The sequence below is a fragment of the Tamandua tetradactyla genome, chromosome 21 (assembly GCF_023851605.1).
Source record: "Tamandua tetradactyla isolate mTamTet1 chromosome 21, mTamTet1.pri, whole genome shotgun sequence".
In the NCBI taxonomy this organism is placed as follows: domain Eukaryota; kingdom Metazoa; phylum Chordata; class Mammalia; order Pilosa; family Myrmecophagidae; genus Tamandua; species Tamandua tetradactyla.
This window is the reverse complement of record NC_135347.1, coordinates 54,261,335-54,282,365: the sequence shown is the minus strand read 5'-3', so window position 1 is coordinate 54,282,365 and position 21,031 is coordinate 54,261,335. Positions and strand designations below refer to the sequence as shown.

General features: G+C 38.8%; 1 protein-coding gene across 1 annotated transcript in view; it reads right to left on the bottom strand.

Moving 5' to 3' along the window:
* Positions 1-21,031, bottom strand: part of TBCA (tubulin folding cofactor A) — a 127,062-nt gene that overhangs the window by 8,054 nt on the left and 97,977 nt on the right. The window contains exon 2 of the mRNA XM_077139362.1: positions 14,982-15,087. Within this exon, the coding sequence (XP_076995477.1) occupies positions 14,982-15,087 (106 nt within the window). The remainder of the gene's footprint in view (positions 1-14,981; positions 15,088-21,031) is intronic.

The window sequence follows — 21,031 nt, the reverse complement described above, 5'->3', positions numbered from 1 at the left end:
TGACACCCAGAAGATATGTCATATAGGCAATTAGTTAAATTTATATATCTAGAGAGGTCAGGCCCAAAAATGTAAATCTTGGAGTCACTGACACAAATATGAATTCCATGTAAATGGGGACTCCTTTTTCTTTTAATGCCATGCCTACATGTCAGGCATGTAGTAGGTAGTCATTCAATGAACACCATTAAATTAGTAAATGAATGAACATAAAGATGAGATTTAAAGTTAAGGCATTTAAAGATGGTGTAAGATTACCTAGAGAGGGTTTGCAGGTAGGTAATAATGTTTTGGTTTGCTAAAGCTACCAGAATGCAATAATAAAGAATGGATTGGCTTTACAAGGGGATTTATTAGATTACAAATTTGCAGTTCTAAGGCCATGAAAATGCTCAAATTAAGGCATCAACAAGAGGACCTTCACTCAAGAAAGGCCGACTGTGTCTGGGGTTTCTCTGTCATATGGAAAGGTAATGTCAACACCTCATAGCCCTTCTCTCCTGGGTTGGTTTCTAAAATAGCTCTTTTAGCTCCTGTGGGTTCTTCTGGCCTCTTCTGGGGCATTTTTCCTCTCTAAGTATCTGTGGGACCTCCCTTAGCTTCTCTTGGGCAAACTCTGGATTTCATTTCTTAGCAACTCCTGAGGCATTTTCTGTCTCTAAGTGTTTTCTCCACTTGGTTTCATTCCTCTGCTCTGTTTCAGCTCTGAGCTCTATGTTTTCTGCCTTTCATTCTCTACATAGAGGACTCCAGTAAAATGATTAAGACCCACTTTTGAATTGGGTAGGTCACATCTCCATAGGAACAACCTAATCAAAAGGTCCCACCTAATAATAGGTCTGCCCCCACAAAATTGAATTAAAAGAACATGGCTTTTCTGGGTCACATAACAGTTTCAAACTAGCACAGTAAGTTTTGGCAAAGGCAAATAAATGATGAAGAATGACAGTGAAAAAGGAGGAAAGTCACAAGGTTGTTTTGTCTAAAAGGCCATTAGAAGGGTGTGCTTCAGGGAGAGTGTTTACTAGTGACAAATGCTGTTTAGGCGATTTAAGAAGTGATGACCTTTCTTCACACCAGTGTTCATAGTGGCATTATTCAGAATTGCCAAAACATGGTAGCAACCCAAGTGTCCATCAAATGACGAATGGATAAAGTGTGTCGTATACATACAATGGATTACTGTTCCGGCATAAAAAGGAAGAAAGTTCTGATACATGAGTCATCAAGAATGAACCTTGAAGATATCATGTTACAGGAAATAAGGCAGACACAAAAGGACATATATTGTGTGATTTCACTGCTATGAAATAATTAGAATAAGCAAACACATAGAATTAGAAAAGAATCTAGAATATGGGTTACCAGGAGATGGGGCAGGGATAGGGAATGGGAAGTTAAAACAAATTGTACAGGATTTCTATTTGGAATGATGGAAACGTTTGGTAATGGATGATTCTGATCGTAGCACAACACTGTGACTGCAACTAACAGCACTGAAATATATATACATGAATATGGTAAAAAGGGAAATGCTACATTGTATATATGGTAATAAAATTTTAAAAAATTAAAAATCAATGGAATGGCACAACACAAATAGTGAACCCTAAGTTAAACTATGGACTATAGTTAGCAATACAATTATAAAAATGTGCTTTTATCAACTACAGCAGATGTGCCACAATGGTGCAAGGTATTAATAATAGAGTGGTATATGGGAATCCTATATTTTATGTATGATTGTTCTGTAAATCTACAATTTCTCTAATAAACACAATTTTTGTTTTTTTTTTAAAGTGATGACCAGTATGATCACTCTGGATGATAACAAGGGGTAGGGGACTAAGGATGACAACAAGCGGGTAGGGCATAGTTTTAGTTTGTTAAGCTGCTGGAATACAATATACTAGAAATGGAATGGCTTTTAAAAGGGGAATTTATTAAGTTACAAGTTTACAGTTCTAAGGTTGTGAAAATGTCCAAACTAAGGCAGCCAGAGAAAGATACCTTAACTCCAAAGGAAGGGCTGATAGAAGTTCGGGGTTTTTCTTTCAGCTGGGAAGGCACATGGCTGACATCTACTGAGTTTTTGACTTCTAGACATCTCTGTTAGTTGGGAAGGTACCAGGTGATGCCTGCTAGCTTTATCTTGTGTGCATGCACATGGGACACAAATATCTTCATGTTTTTAGCCCATTCCAGAAAGGTCTATCCACATACCTCTTCCCCAGACCTCTCTGTCACCAATTTTCAAATTATGCTCTTTCTAAGTCCCTGACCATCCAGCCAAACCATTAGCAAAGGCCCATGAGTCAGTATACAAATGAACCTCTGGCCAGTTCTCGTCCAAGCAAAATGAACAACAAGTTCTGCCCACTAGGAGGATTTCCCCTCACCACTGTCCTTCAGGGACATCCTAGAAAGGGATTGTAGTGCTGCAGCCGTCAATTTTAGGGTGGTAGCTAAATATTGTGTGGAACTATCTGTAAACCAGGCCCACATTTTCTCTTCCTCAGTTAATTCACGGTAAGGAACTCCCCAAGAAGCCATAGCTCTCGTCTGTGAAAGGAAAGGTAATGTGGCAGGAGTGCCGACCACGGGCATTTGGGCCACTTCCTCATGTAACCTACTTGGGCCCTCAGGACCTGCTCAGGACCTATCTCACATATACCATTTCCATTTTATGACAGAGTGGTGCTGACGTGCCCAACTTTATGGCTTAGTGGGTTAGACAACATCTAGCTCATGATCGGCAACTCAGGTCTCATGGTAACTTTGGTGACCCATGGTTAAGCGTTCAATCTCAAAGGCCCAGTAGCAGGCCAAAAGCTGTTTCTCAAAAGGAGAGTAGTTATCTGCAGCAGATGGTAAGGCTTTGCTCCAAAATCCTACGGGTATGCATTGTGATTCTTCTATAGGGGCTTGCCAAAGGCTCCAGACAGCATCTATTTGCCACTTACATTTCCAGCACCACTAAATCTGCTGGATCATATGGTCCAAGTGGCACAGCAGCTTGTGCAGTAGCCTGGACCTGTCGCAGAGCCTCCTCTTATTCAGGCCCCCACTCAAAATTGGCTACTTTTCTGGTAAATCAATAAATGGGCCAGAAGTAGCACACACAAATGAGGAACATTTGTTGCCAAATCCAAAGAGACCAACGAGGCATTGTGCCTCTCTGCTGGTCAGAGGAGGGGCCAGATGCAGCAACTTATCCTTTACCTTAGAAGGGATATCTTGACATGCCCCATACCACTAGAAACCAAGAAATTTCACTGAAGTGGAAGGCCCCTGTGTTTTTGTTGGATTTATCTCCCATCTCTGACATGTAAATGCCTTACCAAAAAGTTTAGAGTAGTAGCTACTTCTTGCTCACGAGGTCCAATCAACATGATATCATCAATATAATGGACCAGTGTGATGTCTTGTGGAAGGGAGAAGCAATCAAGATCCCGATGGCAGGGGCGCGCTGGGGAAGTGGCTCCCGCCTATCTCCGCGGCGGCGGTTGTTGCTGCTTTTTCTTCTTTTTGACGTGTTTTCATTTCGTTATTAGGAAGAGGATTCTACTACAGCCACCTCTTTCCCCCACCTTTTTCTTTTTCTTTTCGCCCCTCAGAATACTGTGCAGCTGGCACAGAATATCCCCAGGCAGAAAAATAGAATCTGGCATGTTTAGTCATCAAAACGAGATCAGGATCTTTGACAAGTTTATCAGCTTTAAAATGATCATCAATTCATGACATTTCCTCTCAACTAGTGATTTTCATCCTGCTACCTACAGTTCAGCTTACCACCTTTTGTCTATTGTAGTAGCCATTTTTCATTTCACAGGATCCAAAATACACAATTGTATCTTATAGACAAAACTGTTCAAGTTTGTTTTCAAATAATGTCCATAAAGAGGTCAAGTTCTCGAGGCGGGGCCAAGATGGCGGCTTAGTAAGGTATGTGCGTCTTAGTTCCTCCTCCAGAGCAACTACTAGGTGAACAGAAACAGTGCAGAACAGCTCCCGGGGCCACGGCAGGGAATGGACACACAGCGTACTCCAGTCTGGACTGGCTAGTCTGACTGCGAAACTCTGCTGCGGTGAGATCCCGAAGCGGAGCGCGATTCCCCGAGCAGTGGCAGCTGTGGCGGCCAGAGCTCCTCCCTCCCCCCTTCCCGGGCCGGCTGAGAGTCTCGGAGAGGCAAGTTTCCTAAGCCGCGGTGGCCGGCGCCCCTCTTTTGCGGGCGGCTTCCTGGACCGGCTATGAGTTTCGGATCAGAGGGCTACCCAAGCTGCGGTGGCCCTCCCCCGCGGGCGGCTTCCTGATCCGGTGGTGAATTCCCCAGGCCACGGCGGCCCGCGACCGACGCCCCTTCCCCGCGGGCGGGTTCCTGATCCGGTGGCGAATTCCTCAGGCCGCGGCGGCCGGGCGACCAACGCCCCTGCCCCGCGGGCGGCTTCCTGGTCCGGTGGTGAATTCTCCAGGCCGCTGCGGCCGACGACCGACGCCCCTACCCCGCGGGCGGCTTCCTGGTCCGGTGGCGAATTCCCCGGGCCGCTGCGGCCGGCGACCGACACCCCTCCAGGGAGAGGAGGGAATTTCTGACAGTGGCAGGGACTGGGTTCAACCAAACACCAATAGGGGCGTTAATAAAGGAGCCACAGGGTCCCCTCAAGCCCCGGCGGCTGACGCCCCCACCACGCGCGGCCCCCCGGACCAACTGAGAGAATTGGATCGGAAATCCCCAGGCCGCGGAGAACGGGGACCGGGGGGATCCGTTCCAAACACGTGAGACAAACGTGTGCCACGAGCACCACCTACTGGGAAAGATATGAAAAACAGAACCCAGACATTTCACAGAAAAATCTTACAACCTTGTTGGGTCCGACACCCAGGGAAATCTGACTAAATGCCCAGACGCCAGCAGAAGAAAACAGTCCACGCTCAGATGATTGAGAATATGGCCCAGTCAAAGGAACAAACCAATAGTTCAAATGAGATACAGGAGCTCAGACAACTAATGCTGAATATACGAACAGAAATGGAAAACCTCTTCAAAAATGAAATCGATAAAATGAGGGAGGACATGAAGAAGACATGGGCTGAACAAAAAGAAGAAATAGAAAAACTGAACAAACAAATCACAGCGCTATGGAAGTGAAGGATAAAGTAGAAAAGATGGAAAAAACAATGGATACCTACAATGATAGATTTAAAGAGACAGAAGATAGAATTCGTGATTTGGAGGATGGAACATCTGAATTCCAAAAAGAAACAGAAACTATAGGGAAAAGAATGGAAAAATTTGAACAGGGTATCAGGGAACTCAAGGACAATATGAACCACACAAATATACGTGTTGTGGGTATCCCAGAAGGAGAACAGAAGTGAAAAGTGGGGGAAAAACTAATGGAAGATATTATCACTGAAAATTTCCCAACTCTTATGAAAGACCTAAAATTACAGATCCAAGAAGTGCAGCGCACCCCAAAGAGATTAGACCCAAATAGGCGTTCTCCAAGATACTTACTAGTTAGAATGTCAGAGGTCAAAGAGAAAGAGAGGATCTTGAAAGCAGCAAGAGAAAAACAATCCATCACATACAAGGGAAACCCAATTAGACTATGTGTAGATTTCTCAGCAGAAACCATGGAAGCTAGAAGACAGTGAGATGATATATTTAAATTACTAAAAGAGAAAAACTGCCAACCAAGACTCCTATATTCAGCAAAATTGCCCTTCAAAAATGAGGGAGAAATTAAAACATTCTCAGACAAAAAGTCACTGAGAGAATTTGTGACCAAGAGACCAGCTCTGCAAGAAATACTAAAGGGAGGACTAGAGTCAGACACGAAAAGACAGAAGAGAGAGGTATGGAGAAGAGTGTAGAAAGAAGGAAAATCAGATATGATATATATAATACAAAAGGCAAAATGTTAGGGGAAAATACTATCCAAACAGTAATAACACTAAATGTTAATGGACTGAATTCTCCAATCAAAAGACATAGATTGGCAGAATGGATTAAAAAATAGGATCCTTCTATATGCTGTCTACAGGAAACACATCTTAGACCCAAAGATAAACATAGGTTGAAAGTGAAAGGTTGGGAAAAGATATTTCATGCAAATAACAACCAGAAAAGAAAAGGAGTGGCTATACTAATATCCAACAAATTAGACTTCAAATGTAAAACAGTTAAAAGAGACAAAGAAGGACACTATATACTAATAAAATGAACAATTAAACAAGAAGACATAACAATCATAAATATTTACGCACCGAACCAGAATGCCCCAAAATACGTGAGGAATACACTGCAAACACTGAAAAGGGAAATAGACTCATATACCATAATAGTTGGAGACTTCAATTCACCACTCTCATCGATGGACAGAACATCTAGGTAGAGGATCAATAAAGAAATAGAGAATCTGAATATTACTATAAATGAGCTAGACTTAACAGACATTTATAGGACATTACATCCCACAACAGCAGGATACACCTTTTTCTCAAGTGCTCATGGATCATTCTCAAAGATAGACCATATGCTGGGTCACAAAGCAAGTCTCAACAAATGTAAAAAGATTGAAATCATACACAACACTTTCTCGGATCATAAAGGAATGAAGTTGGAAATCAATAATAGGCGGAGTGCCAGAAAATTCACAAATACGTGGAGGCTCAACAACACACTCTTAAACAACGAGTGGGTCAAAGAAGAAATTGCAAGAGAAATTAGCAAATACCTCGAGGCGAATGAAAATGAAAACACAACATATCAAACCCTATGGGACGCAGCAAAGGCAGTGCTAAGAGGGAAATTTATTGCCCTAAATGCCTATATCAGAAAAGAAGAAAAGGCAAAAATGCAGGAATTAACTGTCCACTTGGAAGAACTGGAGAAAGAACAGCAAACTAATCCCAAAGCAAGCAAAAGGAAAGAAATAACAAAGATTAGAGCAGAAATAAATGAAATTGAAAACATGAAAACAGTAGAGAAAATCAATAAGACTAGAAGTTGGTTCTATGAGAAAATCAATAAGATTGATGGGCCCTTAGCAAGATTGACAAAAAGAAGAAGACAGAGGATGCAAATAAATAAGATCAGAAATGGAAGAGGAGACATAACTACTGACCTCACAGAAATAAAGGAGGTAATAACAGGATACTATGAACAACTTTACGCTAATAAATACAACAATTTAGATGAAATGGATGGGTTCCTGGAAAGACATAAACAACCAACTTTGACTCAAGAAGAAATAGATGACCTCAACAAACCAATCACAAGTAAAGAAATTGAATTAGTCATTCAAAAGCTGCCTAAAAAGAAAAGTCCAGGACCAGATGGCTTCACATGTGAATTCTATCAAACATTCCAGAAAGAATTAGTACCAACTCTCCTCAAACTCTTCAAAACAATCGAAGTGGAGGGAAAACTACCTAATTCATTCTATGAAGCCAACATCACCCTCATACCAAAACTAGGCAAAGATATTACAAAAAAAGAAAACTACAGACCAATCTCTATAATGAATATAGATGCAAAAATCCTCAATAAAATTCTAGCAAATCGTATCCAACAACACATTAAAAGAATTATACATCATGACCAAGTAGGATTCATCCCAGGTATGCAAGGATGGTTCAACATAAGAAAATCAATTAATGTAATACACCATATCAACAAATCAAAGCAGAAAAATCACATGATCATCTCAATTGATGCAGAGAAGGCCTTTGACAAGATTCAACATCCTTTCCTGTTGAAAACACTTCAAAAAATAGGAATACAAGGGAACTTCCTTAAAATGATAGAGGGAATATATGAAAAACCCACAGCTAATATCATCCTCAATGGAGAAAAACTGAAAACTTTCCCCCTAAGATCAGGAACAAGACAAGGATGTCCACTATCACCACTATTATTCGACATTGTGTTGGAGGTTCTAGCCAGAGCAATTAGACAAGAAAAAGAAATACAAGGCATCAAAATTGGAAAGGAAGAAGTAAAACTATCACTGTTTGCAGACAATATGATACTATACGTCAAAAACCTGGAAAAAACCACAACAAAACTACTAGAGCTAATAAATGAGTACAGCAAAGTAGCAGGTTACAAGATCAACATTAAAAAATCTGTAGCATTTCTATACACTAGTAATGAACAAGCTGAGGGGGAAATCAAGAAACGAATCCCATTTACAATTGCAACTAAAAGAATAAAATACCTAGGAATAAATTTAACTAAAGAGACAAAAAAACCTATATAAAGAAAACTATAAAAAACTGTTAAAAGAAATCACAGAAGACCTAAATAGATGGAAGGGCATACCGTGTTCATGGATTGGAAGACTAAATATAGTTAAGATGTCAATCCTACCTAAATTGATTTACAGATTCAATGCAATACCAATCAAAATCCTAACAACTTATTTTTCAGAAATGGAAAAACCAATAAGCAAATTTATCTGGAAGGGCAGGGTGCCCCGAATTGCTAAAAACATCTTGAGGAAAAAAAACGAAGCTGGAGGTCTTGCACTGCCTGACTTTAAGGCATATTATGAAGCCACAGTGGTCAAAACAGCATGGTATTGGCATAAAGATAGATATATTGACCAATGGAATCGAATAGAGTGCTCAGATATAGACCCTCTCATCTATGGACATCTGATGTTTGATAAGGCAGTCAAGCCAAGTCACCTGGGACAGAACAGTCTCTTCAATAAATGGTGCCTAGAGAACTGGATATCCATATGCAAAAGAATGAAAGAATACCCATATCTCACACCCTATACAAAAGTTAACTCAAAATGGATCAAAGATCTAAACATTAGGTCTAAGACCATAAAACAGTTAGAGGAAAATGTAGGGAGATATCTTATGAATCTTACAATTGGAGGCGGTTTTATGGACCTTAAACCTAAAGCAAGAGCACTGAAGAAGGAAATAAATAAATGGGAACTCCTCAAAATTAAAAACTTTTGTGCATCAAAGAACTTCAAGAAAGTAGAAAGACAGCCTACACAATGGGAGACAATATTTGGAAATGACATATCAGATAAAGGTCTAGTATCCAGAATTTACAAAGAGATTGTCCAACTCAACAACAAAAAGACAGCCAACCCAATTACAAAATGGGAAAAAGACTTGAAGAGACACCTCTCAGAAGAGGAAATACAAATGGCCAAAAGGCACATGAAGAGATGCTCAATGTCCCTGGCCATTAGAGAAATGCAAATCAAAACCACAATGAGATATCATCTCACACCCACCACAATGGCCATTATCAACAAAACAGAAAATGACAAGTGCTGGAGAGGATGCGGTGAAAGAGGCACACTTATCCACTGTTGGTGGGAATATCAAATGGTGCAACCACTGTGGAAGGCAGTTCGGCGGTTCCTCAAAAAGCTGAATATAGAATTGCCATACGACCCAGCAATACCATTGCTGGGAATCTACTCAAAGGAATTAAGGGCAAAAACTCAAATGGACGTTTGCACACCAATGTTTATAGCAGCGTTATTTACAATTGCAAAGAGATGGAAACAGCCAAAATGTCCATCAACAGACGAGTGGCTAAACAAACTGTGGTATATACATACGATGAATATTATGCAGCTTTAAGACAGGATAAACTTATGAAGCATGTAATAACATGGATGGACCTAGAGAACATTATGCTGAGTGAGTCTAGTCAAAAACTAAAAGACAAATACTGTATGGTCCCAATGATGTGAATCGACATTCGAGAATAAACTTGGAATATGTCATTGATAACGGAGTCCAGCAGGAGTTAGAAACAGGGTAAGATAATGGGTAATTGGAGCTGAAGGGATACAGACTGTGCAACAGGACTAGATACAAAAACTCAAAAATGGACAGCACAATAATACCTAATTGTAAAGTAATCATGTTAAAACACTGAATGAAGCTGCATCCGAGCTATAGGTTTTTTTTGTTTTGTTCTGTTTTTACTATTATTACTTTTATTTTTTTTTCTCTCTATATTAACATTCTATATCTTTTTCGGTTGTGTTGCTAGTTCTTCTAAACTGATGCAAATGTACTAAGAAACGATGATCACGCATCTATGTGACGATGTTAAGAATTACTGATTGCATATGTAGAATGGTATGATTTCTAAATGTTGGGTTAATTTCTTTTTTTCTGTTAATTAAAAAAAAAAAAAAAGATCCCTATGGCAAAGATTATGACATAGGGCTGGAGAGCTGATATACCCCTGAGGTAGGACATGAAAGTATATTGCTAACCTTGCCAGCTGAAAGCAAAGTGTTTCTGGTGGTCCTTACTAACAGCTCCTGAGAAAAAAGCATTTGCCAGAACAGCTGCATACCAGGTACCAGGGGATGAATTGATTTTGTCAAGTAATGATACCATATCTGCAACAGCAGCTGCAATTGGAGTTACCACCTGGTTTAGTTTATGATAATCTACTGTCATTCTCCAAGACTCATCTGTTTTCTCACAGGCCAAAGAGGAGAGCTGATTGGGGATGTGGTGGGAATCACCACCCTGCACCCTTCAAGTCCTTATGAGTGGCAGTAATCTCTGTAATCCCTACAGGAATCTGGTATTGCTTCTGATTTACTATTGTGCTTGGTAGGAGCAGTTCTAGTGGCTTCCACTTGGCCTTTCCCACCATAATAGCCCTCACTCCACGAGTTAGAGAGCCAATGTGGGGATTCTGCCAGTTGCTCAGTATGTCTATTCCAATTATGCATTCTGGAACTGGGGAAACAACTACAGGATGGGTCTGGGGGCCCACTGGACCCACTGTAAGACGGACCTGAGCTAAAACTCCACAAATCACCTGACCTCCATAAGCCCCCACTCTAACTGGTGGACCAAAGTGACGTTTTATGTCCTCTGGAATTAATGCCACTTCTGAACCAGTGTCTAATAATCCCTAAAATATCTGATCATTTCCTTTTTCCCAATGCACAGTTGTGTAAAAGGCCGTCGGTCTCCATGGGGAAGACTTGGAGGAAGATTAACAGTATAAATTTGTGGGAGTGTAACAGGGTTCTCCCACAAAGGGACGTGGCCTCCCCTTCATTCGAGGGGCTTGGATCTGTAAACTGTCTCAAGTCCAAAACTTGATTAAGGGGCCATGACTCTCTGTTTTTGCAATTCAAGCTAAACTTCTGTTCACTTGACCTAGAACTCTTTTGCTTATACAGCTCAAACAAGAATTTAGTAGACTGCCCATCTATTGTACTTTTAGGTACCCCATGACCTACTAGCCAATGCCACAAGTCTCTGCAAGTCAGATTATTCTGACTCCTGCTTTGAGTTTGCTGTCCATTATGATAGCCACATCCACCTTATCTTTAGTGATTAAGTGCAGTCACCTGGCTCCTGCCAACTTGGGAACTGGTCATCCCCATTGTGTTTATGGATTTCAGCTCAGTGACAGCAGTTTCTACAGTAATATCTGACTTACAGAGAAGTGCAACTACAGAGCTCTTCAGGGATGATGGTGCTAGTCTCACAAATTTATTTCTCACTGTTCTGGTAAAAGGTGCATCATCCGGACATTCCTGGGGTGTAAGAGCAGGCTTTGTATGATAAAGCCACTCTAACATTCTAACCTCTCTAAGCCTCTGGATCCCCTCATCTACATTAAACCAGGACAGTTCTGGCATTTCAACTTCAGGTAATGTTGGCCACTTTTTGATCCATGTTTCTACCAACCATCCAAACAAACTGTTAATACCTTTTCTAACCCCTTGAGCTATAATACTGAATGCAGAATCTCTGCTTTGTGGGCCCATATCAATAAATCCAGCCTGATCCAGCCTTATATTCCTCCCACCATTATCCCACACCCTTAAAATCCATTGCCACACATAATCCCCTGATTTCTGTATGTATAAATTGGAACACTCACACAGTTCTTTTGGAGTATAATGTACCTCGTGGGTGATACTTTGTACCTCAACTTTACGGGCTTGTTGGGACTTTAGTTATTGGCCTAATGAAAAGAATTAGAAATATCTTCTAAGTCACTTGCTTCAGGGCCTTCATATACAGTTTCACCTGGTGAAACAGGATTAATCACTCTAAGGCTAATCCCTTCAGGAGGAGGTTGGGTGGACAACTCCTCAAGGCAGGCTGGAGGTGGGGCAGTTATGTCCTCAGGGCAGACTTTAGAGGGTTATCTAGAGAAGACTCAGCATGACCTAGGGTTTCAACCTCACCCCCAACATCATTATCAATCCATATGTTGTCATCCCATTTTTCAGGGTCCCACTCCTTTCCAATCAATGCCCTTACTTAAATGGCAGACACCATGCAAGATTGAGATTTCAGTTCACACTGTAAAGTTGTTACTCTAAGAATAAGATTCTGAGTCTGATTTTCAGAGATCTCAAGTCCGCAGCTACAGGAAATAAGATTTTCCTTCAGGGCACTCACAGAAACGTTTACAGCTGTCATACTGCACATAAGCTTCTCCTTTGAAGCCTTCAGCTCATACTTTCCCTCATCAATGTATACAGTGTATCTAACTAGAACCAGTCAACATCTCTATACCTCCTATTTCCACAAAACTCTGTAAAGGTGTCAAAAACATTATTCCCCAGAGCCTGGTTTCATATAAGTGAAGCATTACAAGAATCCAGTGGTGATATTTTGACTACCTCTTTTGCCAGATCACCCCATCAATTGGCAGTGTCATTCTGATTATGGGGAAAAAAGTCCTCAGTGCCTTTGAGTTCAGTCAAGAACAGCAAACCAATCATAAAAACCCATTTTTAAGATTCTGTTTCTTAAGAACTACTCCTGGTACCAAGCTGTATTAGCTAAGGTTCTCTAAAAAAACAGAATCAGTAGGAGACACCTGTAGATATAAAATTTACCGAAGTGTCTCACATAACTGTGGGAATGTAGAGTCCAAGGTCTGAAGGGCAGGCTGCAAGGTGGCAATTCTGATGAAGATCCTCAATGAGCTCTCAGAAGAGGCTGGGTGGGCCACTGTGGGAATATAAAGGTCCAAAAAATATAGGGCAGGCTTCAAGCTGGAAACTCCAATGAAATTCCCCAAAAAGCTCTCAGGAGAGGCTGGCAGAACAACCACGGGAAAGGAAGAGTCCAAAATCTGTAGGGTAGGCTGTGAAGCTGGTGACTCTAATGAAGGGTCTGGATGAACTCCACAGGAGAGACTCGCTGGCTGAAGGAGGAAGAGTGACTTTCTCTTCTGAATCCTCCTTAAAAGCCTTTTGGTGATTAGATTAAACAACATTCACTGCAAAAGACACTCCCCTTAGCTGATTACAAATGCAGTCAGCTGTGGTTATAGTAAAAGTAATCGTGGTTACAGTCAACGTAATCATGATTTAAGTCCATGAAATGTCCTCATGGCAAAAGACAGGCCAGCGCCTGCCTGACCAGAGAACCGGGCACCACCACCTGGCCAATTTGACGCCTGAACCTGACCTGACACAAGGGGTAGGGGATCATTGAGGATGATAATAAGAGGTAGGGTGCTGCTTTAGTTTGTTAAGCCTCTGGAATGCAATATACTAGAAACAGAATGGCTTTTAAAAGGGGAATTTATTAAGTTGCAAGTTTACAGTTCTAAGGCTGTGAAAATGTCTAAACTAAGGCATCTAGAGAAAGATATCTTAACTCCAAAGGAAGAGTCGATGAAGTTCAGGGTTTCTCTCTCAGCTGGGAAGGCTTGTGGCTGGCATCTGCTGGCATCTTTGACTTCTAGACACCTCTGTTATCTGGGAAGGTACAAGTGATGTCTGCTAGCTTTTTCTATTGGCTTCTTCAAACAGCTTCCCCAGGGGTGTTTTTTTTCCTTCATCTCTAAAGGTCTTGGCTGTATGGGCTCTGTCAGCACTGAAGCTTTTTTCAAAATGGTTCCCTGTTAAAGGGCTCTAGTAAGGGACCCCACCTTGAATGAGTGGCGATACATCTCCATGGAAACCACCTAATCAAAAGTTACCACCCTCAACTGGCTAGGTCACATATCCACGGAAACAACAAAAAACATTCCACCCAGCAATACTGAATGAGGATTAAAGAAAATGGCTTTTCTGGGGAACACAACAGTTTCAAACTGGCACAGACACATAATCCACTCTAAAAGGAGGTGAGGCGGTATGGGTACAGACACAGGTATGTTGTTTGATTTTGTGGGGAGAATATGAAGTTCTGATAGCCTCTATTTTCTCAAGTAATTACAAAGCAGGAATATCAGCCAAGAGTGAATATTCAATAAATGCTATGATGGGAATAAACAGGATATTATGGGAACACAAGGAGGGGCACCTAATTCAGTTTTGGGGGTGGGGAAGCATGAAGGATAAATAGGAATTAATAAGGAGAGGGTAGGTGGGAGGAATAGGAAGAGCATCCCAAGCATGTGCAGAATCTCAGGAGTAAAGGAGAAATGATATGTTCAGGAACTGAAAAGGCAGGAACCTATGTATAGATTGGCAAGAGATGAGGTTACAGAGATAAGCAGATGCTAAAATCATGAAGGGCTTTGTATGCCACGTTAGGAGACTGAAATTTATCATGAGAACAACAAGACGCAGCCACTGGAAGGTGTAATACATATTTTATTTTGGTACTCTTCAGAATGGTTTGGGGAAAATATTTGTGAATTGAAATATGTAAATACATTTCAACATAAGAGTAGGCCATTTATATATCTAATATTTAAAACTGGAGAGGCAGTATGGCTTAATAGTTAAGATTACAAACTCTGAAGCTAGAACACCTGTGTTCAAATTACAGCTATGACCCTTAGCTGTTTCGGGCAAGTTATTTAACCTGTATTTCAGTTTCTTCATCTTTTTTTTTTTCTTTCGGTTTCTTCATCTTTAAATGGAAATTTTAACAGGAAAGAAGGAATAGTAGTACCACCTCAGAGGACTGTTATCAAGACTACTTTAGTTAATAAATTACTCTGTAAATGTTACTTATTATCAAAATGTAATTTTACCTGCTTTTTAATGGCATAATTTTCACCATCTTCAGCTCTCATTTTTTCAACCTTTTCTTCTTGTTGTTTAGCTTCTTTTTCATACATCACTTTTTCCTTGATCAATCTATAAGTAAACCAAAAATGTTTCAGAGAATTAACTCTCTCTAGTGAACAGACCACAAGAAATTATGTAAATATAGCATATAATTAAAATACTAAAGTAGATCTACTAGAAGGGGGAGAAGGGAAGAAACAAGTGTTAGCCACAGATATAAGTATGATCCTCATGCCATTAAATATTATACCTGCCTAGGAAGTATAATCTTAGCACGAAATCCTCAAATTTTTAAACACCTGTTCTTTTATAATAATTGCATTTACAATGTGAAAACAAAACTCAAAATTACTATATACTAATATTTCCTTGCTTAACACTGATATATATCATTCTCAAACTTTAATACATATACCTGAAGCAATGTAATGGCAAAAGGTCAATTTATTGGGAAAAGATTCAGTACTATTGTATGCCAAATCTAAAACAAAGATTAGATTATTTTCAACAAAATATTTAACAACTATTTATTGTGAACTTAATTTTATACCAGACCTTCTTGTGTGCTAGGAACTGAAATAGATCATTTAGACATGTTTCTCTCATAGACTAGTAGAGGTAACAAAATTACTAAAGCCAGAAAAGGTGCTGAACAGTAGATCAGAAAGATTTTTAATAACATGGAACAGAACAATATGGAGTTCTATAGATTATTCTTCAAATAACCAAAAATTCAATTAATCACATTAACTAAATCTCACTTAATTCTGGTTAACCAAACTTTTATTATAAAAGAAAAGTACAGTCAAGAAAACAGTATCATTTCCATATACATAATATCTAAAGAACAGAACTATTAATGATTGTTCAGAAACTTCAAAGGACTAATATTTTTCATTAAAAACATTTAATAATGGATACTTTCAAACAAAATGTAGAATAAAAAGCATAATGAATCCTATGTACCCATTACCCAGTTTTAAGAATTATTAATATTGTGGCAGTCTTGTTTCATTTATCTCCTGTCATTTCTTCATATTCCCAGATATCTTATCTTGGATTTTTGACATTAAAAAGCTTATGCTCCATATCCCATTACTCACAAAAATGAACTCAAAATGGACCAAAGACACAAACATAAGAGCTAACACTATACAAATTTTAGAAGAAAATAGGATTAAGTCTTTGTGACCTCGGATCCAGCAATGAATTTTTAGACAAGACACCAAAAGCACAAGCAACAAAAGGAAAAAAATAGAGAAACTGGACTTCACCAAAATTAAACTTTTATGCTTCAATGGACACCATCAAGCAAGTGAAAAAAGACAATCACAGAATTGGGAAAAAATATTTTCAAATTATATATCTGTGAGGACTTGTATCCAGAATATAGAAAGTACACTGAAAATGCAATAAGATGATGAAAATTACCCCAATTTAAAAATGGGCAAAGGATCTGAAAAGACATTTCTGCAAAGATATACAAATGGTCAACAAACATATGAAAAATGCTCAACAGTATTAGTTATCAAGAAATGCAAATCAAAACTTCTAGGATGGCTAGAAGCAAAAACTCAGATAATAAGTGTGACAAGAAAGTGGAAAAAATGAAGTCATCAAACAACGCTTGTGGGAATGTAAATTGGTATAGCCACTGTGAATAAAAGTCTGATAGTTCTTCAAAAACGTAAACACAGAGTTATTTTTGACACAGCACCTTGATTTCTATGTATAAAACCAAGATAAATGAAAACAGGAGTTGAAAGAAAAATTTCTACACGAATGTTAATAACAGCATTATTTATAGCAGTCCCAAAGTAGAGACAGTCCAAGTGCCCATTAGCTGATGAATGGATAAACAAAACATGCTATTATCCATAAATGGAATATAATTCAACAATAAAAATAAGGAAGTACTGACACATATACAATGTGGATGAACCTTGAAAACATTATGCTAAGTGAAAGAAGCCTAATAACAAAAAGGTCTCATATTGCATGATTCCATTAATATGAAATTTCCAGAACAGATAAATCCAGAGACAGAATGCAGACTGGTGATTACCAAAGGCTGGGGGAAAGAGAAATGGGGCACTACTGCTTAATGAGTATGGGGCCTCTGAGTGATAAAAATATTTTACAACTAGACAGATGTCTTAATTTGTCAGGGCTACTATGACAAATATCACACAAAAGAAGTCACTGGTTCACAGTTTGAAGGCTAGTAGTTGTTAAAAATAAAGATGTCAGCAAGGCCATACTTTCTCATATCTCTGTCTCTTCTCTGGTTTCTTCTCACTTCTGGCCTCTTCTGATTTACTGTGTCCAAATTTCTTCTATTAATAAGGATTTTAATTTTAATACATGTACAACATTGTGAATGTAATTAACAGCAATTAATTATACATTTGGATATGGTCAAAAGGGGAAATTTTCAGTTAGAATAAAAATTTTAAAAGAAATCTACAGAGCTGCACAATATAAACAGTGAACCCTAAGTTAAACCATGGATTATAGTTATTAGTACAATCATAAAATGTGCTTTCATCAACCGTGGCAAATGTACAACACCAATGCAACGTGTTAATAACAGGGTGCTATATAGGAATCTTCTGTATTTTATGCCTGATAGCTTTGCAAACCTGCAACTTCTCTAATTGAAAAAAAAAAAAGGTCCACCCTGAACCAATTTGGCCACATCATAACTAATAACATCTATAAAGGACCTATTTACAAATGGATACATACTCACAGAAACAGAGATTAAGACTTGGAACATGTTTTCTGTGCAAGACATGATTCAATCCCCAAAAAACTGGATGTTGAACACTCTGAATTTATTAGACGACACATTGTTTACTTTAAAAATGTTATGTTTATGTTATGCGAATTTTCCCTCATTTTTTTTTTTTTTTTAACATGGGCAGGCCCCGGGAATTGAACCCAGGTCTCCAGCATGGCAGATGAGGATTCTGCCTGCTAAGCCACTGTGGCCTGCCCCTGTCAATTTTTTTTAAAAAGGGAAAAAGGGGTGGGGGCAGGGAGGTGTAAAAAATAAGGTATCAGTGGCTGAGAGAGTTCAAATAGAGTTGAGAGGCTACTCTGGCGGTCACTCTTATGCAAGCTTCAGTTAAGACATTGCTACCTATCATAACTTGCCAAATTCCAACCAAAACCATTCCTGCCAATTCAAAGAATACCTAGGGCATTATATAAAACTCTACAAACTACCCATGCACTAGGGTAACTTTCCTGAAACCTACAACTTCCACAAGGGTTCCTAGAACAGATAAGTCCTGAAATGCAGAGGGCCCAGCCTCTTCAGAACATCAACTAATTCTATCTCCCTATCCCATATTATTGATCGCCCCTTACAACATGAAGAAGTTAGAATGGGCATAGCTCAAATATACCTAAAGAGTAAGAAAAAGATCAAAGGTGATGGTAGAATTATACAGAGAAGGTAGGGTTTAACAAATGAGTATGATTGTTAAATCATTACACTGATATTTCTTTTAGTCTCCAGTATCTTAGAGGAGCTAGAAGTAAAATCTAAAATTGTGAACTTGTAACCCATAACAAACTCTGAAATCTGTTGTACAACTAATTGTTGCACTGTGCTTTGAAATTTATTTCTCTTTTGTATATATGTTGTTTTTCACAAAAAGAAAAAAAAAATTTCTTCTAGCCTTCAGTCTTTTGGAGCAGCTAGAAGGAAAAATTTGAAATAATGGAATGATAACCCATATCAAACTCCGAAATCTGTTCTGTAACTACTTGAAGTGTACTTCGAAAACCATTGCTTTTTCTTTCTTTTCTTTGTATATATGTTATATTTAACAATAAAAAACATTTTGAAAAAAAGGGGGGATAAAGTACTAATTCATGCTACAATATGGGTGAACCTTGTAAGCATGCTAACTAAAAGAAATCAGACATAAGAGGCCACATATTGTATGATTCTATTTATATGAAATATTCAGAAACAGAAACTAGGTTAGTGATTGCTTAGGCCTGGCAAGGACAGAAGCATTGGGAGGGTGACAGCTAAACGCTATGGGGTTTCTTTTTAAGGCAATGAAAATATTCTCAAATTGATTTTGGCAATGGTTGCACAATTCTCTGAATATACTAAACAATGAATTCTAGATTTTAAATGGGTGAATTGTATAGTATGCAAATTATAGCTCAATAAAGCTGTTATCAGCAAAAAAAAAAAAAAAAAGAAAAAGAAAAGCTTACTACCACAAAGTCAGCTGCAGTAAATTCACATGCTTCTGAATAAGGGAAAGATTTCCACAAATCCTTAGAAACATGAATTGTGACAAATTAAATACAAAAGATGATTTGCTGGCTTCAGGCAGAGAACTGTTTGAGAAACAGATTTCAGGTGAAAGCTGCAAATACTGATACATTCAAACCTAAAGCTATGAAAAGTGTACATGTGAATATTATGTATAATTTAAAATTGCTTTAATAATAATTTTCAGTATTAAGATAAAATATTTATCTTCTGCAATATAAAATTTCAAATTAAAATCATTAATGTATAGTATCAGTATATATTTCTCTAAATGTTCCTTTCAAAAAAAAGCGTAAGAGGGTGCATGAGTAGTTGAGTGGTTAGAATGCCCGCTGGCATGTGGGCGACTCGGGTTCAATTTCTGGACCATGCACCCAAGAAAAAAAAAGGCATTAAGAAACTGCTAGGACAGAGGTAACAAATTGTCAGCCTATAAAAAATGAGACCTAAAGATGGTTTTGACTTGCAATGTTAAAATGAAAAAATAAAAACACAAGGTTTTCCATGTTTAATAAGAGAAATTTACCATATAAATCTGGACATGTAGCTCCACTTAAAAAACATGAGAGAATATGTTTCATCAGAGAACACTGGGGTGCATTCCCATTACTGGCTGGAGTTAAGTAGAAGTTGTTGCCTATTTTACATGAAATGTACTATCCACTTTGCCCCAATTCATACATCATTTCTCTTTCCCACTCAGGTCTCATACTTGGCCACTATAAGTACAGGAGTTTGGGACTTGTGCTGGAGATCTTCGATGTCATCAATGCAAGTGTTATTAGTACTGTTTTTATCATTTCATCATTGCAATTATTACTCATAATATCAGGGACATTCAGAAACCAATGGATTAGCAATGACACTCAATATTTTTAAACCTAGGTTACTAAATTTTGCTAGTAATGAAAGTAGCTGCAATTGGACAGGTTATCGGAAAGAGGCGTATCCTATAAAATTCTGCAATTTCAGAGACTTAAAACAGGAGTTGGCAAATTACAAACAGCGAGCCACATCTGGCCTGTCATATGTTTTTGTACAGCCTAAGAGCTATGGATGGTTTTTATATTTTTAAATGACTGGAAAAAAAATCAAAAGAGCAAAATTTTGTGACACATGAAAACTATATGGAATTCAAATTTCCGTGTCCTTAAATAAAGTTTTATTGGAACTCAACCACACTATAGTTTCTGGATCGTCTGTGGCTATTTTCACTCAACGACAGCAGAAATGAGTAGCTGTGACAAAGCTTTAAATATATACCATCTTGTTCTTTACATGAAAAAAGTTTACTGACCCCAACTTAGAAGATCTCTACTTAATTCTGTACAACTTCTTCTTCACTATTACACTACACTGAAGTCAGTTTACTAGTTAGATCTTAAATTCCTTGAAAACAGGATTTGGCTGTACTTATATTCAATCTTTGGTCTTCACACACAGTATGCACTCAATTGCTAAATGAATAAAAAGCTGAGTCAAATTTTTTTCACTATTGCCGTTTAACATTCTGAATATAAAGAGACATATAAAACAGAATTCTGAGGTGGAAGGAAAGTGATTTACAAAAATCAAGAAATAAGAACAACGTAGTGGGTTCCACGCCCATCTTCCCCGTCCCTCCCCCCCCCCCCCCCCCGCCCCGGCATGGGCAGGTACCGGTAAAATGGTACCCGTGTCTCTGGCACGGCAGGCGAGAACTCTGCTTAC